Source organism: Somniosus microcephalus, chromosome 4 (genome assembly GCF_052327205.1).
Source record: "Somniosus microcephalus isolate GS21.2 chromosome 4, FLI_Smic_1.0, whole genome shotgun sequence".
In the NCBI taxonomy this organism is placed as follows: domain Eukaryota; kingdom Metazoa; phylum Chordata; class Chondrichthyes; order Squaliformes; family Somniosidae; genus Somniosus; species Somniosus microcephalus.
In genome coordinates this window covers 281,674,487-281,683,003 of record NC_140990.1, presented here as the reverse complement: position 1 = coordinate 281,683,003, position 8,517 = coordinate 281,674,487, and the positions used below count along the sequence as shown (strand labels likewise).

Sequence of the window (8,517 nt, the reverse complement as noted above, 5' to 3'; positions counted from 1 at the left end):
CAATAATAATTTGTGAAACTTGAAGAAGAGTTGGTGCTTCTGCTTCCCCCCTCTACCTCTCTGGACAAATGGGATTGTTTAGCAAGATTTGAAAACTGAATGAAACGGGCACGGGTACAGTTCATTTTAGCTGAACCAGCTTAAAGATAAATTCATATTCTGTTATATTCTCTGACATATTGGAGAGATTGATCACTATATAAAATATGTACAACTTTATTAAAATCTTCGCAAAATGGATGCTATTTTTGGATCACGTCTATCATCAGCAGACTACTGGCGTGGTGAAGCTTTAATGTGAATTCCAGTACAGCTAAAGTTCCATTTATGCTTGTACAGGTATCAAACGCACAATCACAACCAATAGGACAATTTGTTGAATACAATTTGCTTTCTTTACACTAAAAATAAGTGAAAGGAAATTGTAAATAAAAAGTTACTGCCTTTCTTGTAACAAGAACACTAGCAATACTCATTTCTGTGGAAATAAACTGCTATAAAATATCACAATGTTCAATGGATGGGGATAGTTTCTGAAAACTCCCAGTAGCTACAGTGTTTAACGTGTGGTGCACAACCACTGGCCTGGTTATTGATGATGACAAGCAACATGCTTTTAATCATTCTTGACATCGTCACGTTAATCTTTGTTTAGTCATCATTCTGTAAAATGCAACTAGATTAATAAAACACATGATCAGAATTCGACTAGAAGATCTCTATAAATGATACTTATACAACACAAAAAGCGAAGCCTTTGTTCAGGTGTGTGATGTCTGTTTAAAAAAAACTATTGGCGGCGTACGGACGATAAGAGAAATCATTATCAAACTAATTCGTGGGATGAATTTTCTATATTACTCAATAAATGCCAGAAAATCCTGGCTGAATTGTGAAAACTGAATGGTGCGACTTAAATAGCAGCAATATGCAATTTATTCAGCTACTTTCAGTACATGTAAAGGACCAGAGCAAAGTACTGTAGAAAATGACATTTAATGTTGTAACAATACACCAAAGGCTTGGGTTGTAACGATAAGATAGGTATTCCATGTACAATGGTGGTAAGTATATTCTACATATCGTGTGCCATCTCACAACACTCAGTATTTGCAATATGTCCACCAGGGATGAACAAATCCAATTTTGCAACTTATTGTATTCTTCCCAAGAACTGCCCATACAGAAGTTGACTGATGTAATGCAGTGTTACTAAGCGTTGCGCCATGTGCCAAGCACATTTCATTTACCAATTTGCCGAAGACGAACAATCACGCGTTCGCATTCGGTACAAAAAAAGTCTGAAATCGAAATTAAATAACCATAGACAAACTAACATTGACAGCTAAACGTCGTTAAATGACATCTTATTTATATTCTGATGTCTAATCTATGTCATTTAATCTGGATATAAAATGAAACCAGAGAAAGTGCTGTATTTGTTATTGTTGCCGCCGTGTGCTTTCCCACCGTCTAGTTTAATATAAATCTCATCTCCAGAGTCCAGGTGAAGAACCACACTGTTACTGGCGTAATCATAATTCTGGTCTGCGTCCTGGGCAATCGCACTGGCACGAACCTAAACAAAAAAGAAACCACAGAACAATTGATTACTTCAAGTGGCCTACGTTTGGCTGATTGAAGTCAGATCCTGCACCTCTAACATTACTCTGAAGTTGGGAAACCGTGCTGCAAGCTCAGGAAACATTATTTAATTCCAAGTTCTATTCGCCTCTAATATGGAGTGACAGGTTGGTCAGAATTGGTCTTTACTGAAAGGAGCAGCAGGTTCAACTGGCAAAAAACAACAACATTCACGGTCTTCTGTAAACCAACATAAAGGTAAATGCGGGTCATACTGTGAGTTCATCAAACAAGTTTCTTCAGAAACACCTCATCAGGTGCCGTGAAATCGGCTGACCATTCCTGAGCCCACTCCAAGTTAATTTCATTGAACAACTCTTTTAATCTAGTTCTTTACAGCAAATCCTATTACTGGGTTGCTTATAGTTTGTTTACCTTGAAAGTGGTGCCTCCGCAATTAACGTCGGTGAGGTTACCTGCCGCAGAGCAGGGCTGAGCAACAAAACAGCGGTCAAGCACAGTCCAGAGACCAAGCTCTCACTCACCTGGCCGTTTCTACAGAGGTCTGCCCACATGCTTGTCCCATCACCTCCTCTCATTAGGACGTGGTACGTGAAGAAGTAGATCCCGGGTACAGCACACGTAAACTTCCCAGTAGTGGAATCGTAGTAGTTTCCTAAATTTGTGACCACATCATCAAACTTAAGAACTTCATATCCTTCATGTGGACTTTTTAAACCTACATAAAATGCGATCTTCGGGCTACTGAATGCGGTGCTGCTCAGCGCTCCGGTAACCGCCTCTCCTGAACCAGTCAGCCCTGGAAAACCAGACTTCACTCGATCACCCCTTTCTCCCGGTGGCCCCCCAGGACCCGGTGGACCGGCCGCTCCTGGAGGACCTCTTGGTCCAGGTTTTCCCGTCCGTCCAGGTTCTCCTTTCGGTCCTTGGATGAAGGGTGGCGGAGGGATGGCACTAAAATCCTGCATAACCTCCACAGCCGTGCTGCTGGGTTTGGGGTTGTAAGGATCGCAGATCATCCTGCATGTTCCCAGCATCTCATAGTGAGCGGCAGCTTTCGAACTGTGGACCAGAATTGGGATAACTACAAGGAGGATCAGCACCATGACGATGCACACCAGTGCCGCGATTAGACGCTTGCTTCGGAATATCCGAGAAGCCAAATCCAGTAACTCTTTACTTTTAGAAGTAATGATGGAAGCTTATGTATATATATATATATTCCCAATAGGAAAATACAACGCAGCAGTCGATACAATGCCTTTTTAAACAAAGACTTTTCTTAACTAAAAGCTCGGATCTCCTCAGGCGATGACAGTACTGCCAGCCTCACTTAGCTTCTGCCAGTTGCAATAGTATGTATTCATCATGGCATGGCTTGACAGGAGCAAACGCTTTCAACAGACACCTACAGCAATCGCAGCCCATGGACTGCAACAGAAACCACTGACGTAATGGGTCTGGGCAAAGCCAAATGCAATGTGGATTAATCATGGATCAATATTCACACCGTTTAAAAAAATAATAAAATCAAGAGCCCGAGCCTAAGGAGATATTGTGGGTCACGAAAGTTTCACAAACACATGTGTCCTTGGGAAGTTTACAGACAAGCTGCGAAATAGTTGATCTTTCACGCTGTTTAGAGCATACCAGGAGGGCCGCTTTCAAACACTTGGCTGATGGCGAGTTTCGAGAGGCGCAGTACATCTTTCAGTTTGACTTAGTAAGTTATGCGTTCCCCATTAAAATAAAACTACGAACATTAGCAAAATCATTAGAATATTCAACAGTTTTTTTTAAATGCCGTGCTAATTAAATAAATAAGGCAGTCTGGGGAAGGAGCTAATTAATCGGCAAGGCTGACAGACCAGGAACAGTACTTGAAAGAAAAAGCACATTCAAGGGTATTGGTAAAAAAAAAGTATCTTTGTGAGTTTAAGTCACCCCTAATGTTATAATATGGGGCGCAAGCTTGGGACAGGGTTCTGCTTTTTCTTAACTGCCCATCCCCAATAATATATTAAATCAGTGATGTACAAACAGGTGGGTAGACAGTCCAAGGCGAATTCGGAAAACGGAATCTATATTCAGACAGCACCGTTCAGCGTCACTGTGACTGGATTTGGCCAGTCCCGAGAGATCATTTCCTCTTACAATGTATTTCTTTACACTGCTCATTGTTAAATTGCTAAACAGCTGAATGCTAACATGATCTAGTAAATAAAAGGAATATTCGAAAGTAACCTGAGCAGAACCGCTCAGCTACACTTGCACAATAAAACCAGAAAATGCTGGAAATACTCAGCTGGTCAGGCAGCGTCTGTGGAGAGAGAAACAGAGTTAACGTTTCAGGTCGAGATATCTGTTTCTCTTTCCACAGATGATGCCTGACCCGCTGAGTATTTCCAGCATTTTCTGTCTTTATTGCAGTTTTCCAGCATCCGCAGTATTCTGCTTTTGTTCAGTTACACTTGCACCTTTGCAATGGAGGAAATGATGACTTATTGTGTAATAACTTAAGATGGTTAAGGACGATATACCCCAACTATTGTAAAGTTATAATATTCAAGCAAATATACCCAGTGGCTGGGATTTAAGTTAAGATAGCCCAGATTTTTTTTTACAATATTCCTAATGCGCCAGTTTCACCTGCAGAACACGGTTATCCTTACCTCTTTGTCAGTGTGAGGATTTCGTATTCCCTGACAGTGATCCCGAGCTGGCGTCTATCGACAAGGTTTTCTAGGATAACTGCAATCAACTCAAGATACGTTTCCTGAATAAGGAACAATTTGCAGCTATCAAAAGGGAAATCAATGGCATCCGAAGTAAAGTTTGTAAAGGTTTTCTGGCCAGGTAAGATATGAAAGCTTGATGCGAGAAACTCCTAACGTGCTTATTTACTTACGGAAATGGGCGAGTTCATTCGACTAGCAAAATTGTTTAAAAAAATAAACAATCTAGATAGGAGCGCATACTTATTTTAACATCCACATCTCCCTCCTTGTTCCAATAGAGGGAGATTGCAACTGTAACCCTATTTTAGCTTCAAACCTACATTATAGTCGAATAGCTTAGGAGGTACGCTCCGCTATTTTTAGAGGGTAGGAATATTTCAATAGTCCTGTATTAGTATCTTGCATTCAAATATTAAATGGTGGAAATAATGAGCGATTTAATTTGCAATGATTTAACGCTAACAAAGATACTGTTGATTGTTGTCGGTCTCAAATGAACTCATCTGCTGATTTTCTTTTTAGAAAGTTATGTGTTATTATTTTACCAATGAACTGTTAGCTTTATAAAGCAGTGTGGCAGGTACTATTACTGACCAACTGAAGGTTATTTGGTCTGATAACCCTGTTTGCCAGTGGATGCACTGATAACTCTGATAACTGTATTGATAATTGGCCTGTTAAACCTCGCGTGACAATGAGTGCATGCTCTATCGTGCATCAGATCACAGTGGAACCAATAACAACACCGTGACTGCGTATCATAACATTGCATATCTCTGGATACATATTCAGAAGGTTCACTTTAGAATCTTTAGTGTGTCCTCTGAACCTTTACAGAATGATTGTGATAGTTGTTGATGCAATTGCCATTATCATTTGAAACACTATGTAACATCTGTTTAATCGTTATGTGCTATTTTTATGTTATTGATTTATATGCTTCATATAAAATACATTATGAAGACCCATGAGATATATATCCCGCAAATGGGCTAACTGAATAACTTATAAGAAAAAAAAGTTATGAGTGAATGAGTTGTCTCCAATGTCCAGAGCAAGATGCGTATCATTCTTAGCAGCTTCATATTGTATCACGATTATACTATATGCTAGAAATGTTAAAGTAAAAACATAGACAGTATTAATCAGGAAAATACATGTGAAAATAATAACAGAAATTGCTGGAAATACTCAGCAGGTCAGGCAGCATCTAAGGAGATAGAAACAGAGTTAACTTTTCAGGTCAATGACCTTTCATCAGAACTGGAAGAAGTTAGAGATTTAATAGTATTTAAGCAAGTACAGAACCAAGGAAAAAAGAAGAAAGAACATAAGAACATAAGTTGGAGTAGGAGCAGGACATAAGGCCCCTCGAGCCTGCTCTGCCATTCAATAAGCTCATGGCTGAACTTTTACATCAACTGGGCAGATAATTGGCAAATAAATTTCAACACAGATAAATGTGAGGTATTACATTTTGGTAGGAAGAATAGGGAGGTCATTTATTACTTGGAGGGTGCGAGTCTGGGTGGGCTAGAGGAACAAAGGGATCTCAGTGTACAAATACACAAATCACTAAAAGTAGCGACACAGGTTAACAGACCATAAAAAAGGCAAACCAAGCACTAGGGTTTATTTCTAGAGGGATAGAATTGAAAAGTAGTGAGGTTATGCTAAACTTGTATTGATTCTTGGTTAGACCACACTTGAAGTATTGCGTACAATTCTGGTTGCCATATTACAAAATAGATATAGAGGCACTGGAGAAGGTGCAGAGAAGATTTACAAGGATGATACCAGAAATGCGAGGGTATACATATCAGGAAAGGATGAACAGGCTGGGGCTCTTTTCTCTTGAAAATAGAAGGCTGAGGGGTGACCTAATAGTGGTCTTTAAAATTATGAAAAATTTTGATACAGTAGACACAGAGAGACTGTTTCCACTTGTGGGGAAGAGCATAACTAGAGGCCATCAATATAAGATAGTCACCAAGAAATCAAATAAGGAATTCAGAAGAAATTTCTTTACCCAGAGAGTGGTGAGAATGTGGAACTCGCTACCACAGGGAGTGGTTGAAGTGAATAGTATAGGTGCATTTAAGGGGCGGTTAGATAAGCATATGAGGGAGAAGGAAATAGTGGGTTATGCTGATAGATTTAGATGAGGAAAGACGGGAGGAGGCTCGAGTGGAGCATAAACGCCAGCATGGATTGGTTGGGCCAAACAGTCTGTTTCTGTGCTGTATATCCTATGCACTAGAGAGGTACCACCAATGCTGCCTTCGCAAGATCCTGCAAATCCATTGGCAGGATAGGCACACCAACGTCAGTGTTCTCGCTCAGGCCAACATCCCCAGCATCGAAGCTTTGACCACGCTCGATCAGCTCCGATGGACAGGTCACATCGTCCGCATGCCCGATACGAGACTCCCAATCCAAGTGCTCTACTCGGAGCTCCGACATGGCAAGAGAGCCCCAGGTGGGCAGAGGAAATGCTTCAAGGACACCCTCAAAGCCTCCTTGAAAAAGTGCAACTTCCCCACTGACACCTGGGAATCCCTGGCCCAAGTCCGCACAAAGTGGAGGAGAAGCATCCGGGAAGGCGCCAAACACTTCAAGTCTCTTTGCCGGGAGCAAGTGGAAGCCAAGCGCAAGGAGCGCACCTCAACCACCGTCTACCCCACCCGTGGCATTGGACTCATCAGTCACCTGAGAACTTATTGTTAGTGTGGAAGCACGTCATCCTCGGTTCCGAGGGACTGCCTATGAAGAAGAAGAATATCCTATGCAATCCTATGTAAGGAGACCAAAATTGTACATGTACTCCAGGTGTGGTCTCAACAAAGCCCTATATAATTGCAACAAGACTTCCTTACTCTTTTACTCTAACCTCCTTGCAATAAAGGCTAACATACCATTTGCTTTCCTAATTGCTTGCTGTACTTTCTGCGTTAACTTTCTGTGATTCGTGTGCTAAGATGCCAAAATCACTCAGCATACCAGCATTTATTAGTCTCTCACCTTTTTAAAAAATTCTGCTTTTCCATTCGTCCTACCAAAGTGGATAATTTCACACTTCCCCACATTATACTCCATCTGCCAACTTCTTGCCCAATCACTTAACCGGCCTATATCCCTTTGCGTCCTCCTCACAGCTTACTTTCCCTCCTAGCTTTGTATCGTTAGCAAACTTGGATACATTACGCTCGATTCCCTCATCTAAGTCATTGATATAGATTGTAAATAGCTGAGGCCCAAGCACTGATCATTGCGGCACTCCACTAGTTACACCCTGCCATCCTGAAAATTACCTGTTTATTCCTACTCTCTGTTTTCTGTTGGTTAACCAATCCTCAATCCATGCTAATATATTACCCCCAATCCCATGAGCACTAATCATGTGTAATAAGATCTTGTGTGGCCCATCATAGAATGCCTTCTGATAATCCAAATATACTACATCTACTGGTTCTCCCTTATCCATCCTGCTAGTTACACCCTCAAAAAATTCTAATAGATTTGTCAAACATGATTTCCCTTTCATAAATCCGTGTTGACTCTACCTAATCATATATGATTTTCCAAGTGCCCTGTTACCTTATCTTAATCTTAGATTCTAGCATTTTCCCTACTACTGATGTCTGGCTAACTGGTCTATAGTTCCCTGTTTTCTCTCTCCCTGCCTTTCTTGAACAGTGGGGTTACATTTGCTACCATTCAATCCATGGGGACTGTTCTAGAATCTAGGGAATTCTGGAAGATCAAAACCAATGTATTCACTAACTCTCCAGCCAACTCTTTTAAAACCCTAGGGTGTAGGCCTTCAGGTCCAGGGGATTTGTCGACTTTTAGTCCCATTAATTTCTCCAGTACTTTTACTTTACTAATATTAATTACTTTAAGTTAAGAACAAAGGGAAAGGTCTATGATAGGGTGGAGGGAAGGAGTGATTAAATGACAAAAGGAATGATGGTGCAAGGCAAAAGGCGCTGGTAATGGGACAAGTAAAGAAGCAAAAGATGGGTCCAGTGGAAGTGTTAATGATTACAGCAGAACCATTACCATCACCTGCTGTCTGAGAAAATGGGAGCAGTGGTTATGATCTAAAGTTTTTCAACTCAATGTTAAGGCTGGAGGGCTGTAAAGTGCCTTATCGAAAGATGAGGTGCTGATC

The 8,517-nt window shown here is 40.9% G+C and overlaps 1 protein-coding gene across 1 annotated transcript; it reads right to left on the bottom strand.

The window, feature by feature from the left end:
* Positions 1–907: 907 nt before the first annotated feature.
* Positions 908–7,529, bottom strand: c1ql2 (complement component 1, q subcomponent-like 2). Its single transcript, XM_085986553.1, has 2 exons — positions 2,130–7,529; positions 908–1,579 (listed from the first exon to the last, which is right to left on the bottom strand). Exons 1-2 carry the CDS (start codon positions 2,709–2,711, stop codon positions 1,400–1,402), a joined length of 762 nt encoding a protein of 253 aa, XP_085842679.1. The 5' UTR covers positions 2,712–7,529; the 3' UTR covers positions 908–1,399.
* Positions 7,530–8,517: the final 988 nt, after the last annotated feature.

Excerpts from the sequence above, each read along its gene's own strand:
- c1ql2 (XM_085986553.1), bottom strand. The coding sequence starts at position 2,711 with ATGGTGCTGATCCTCCTTGTAGTTATCCCAATTCTGGTCCACAGTTCG. Across the intron at positions 1,580-2,129 it reads ACCTCTGTAGAAACGGCCAG|GTTCGTGCCAGTGCGATTGC; the intron begins GTGAGTGAGAGC and ends TTTTTTGTTTAG.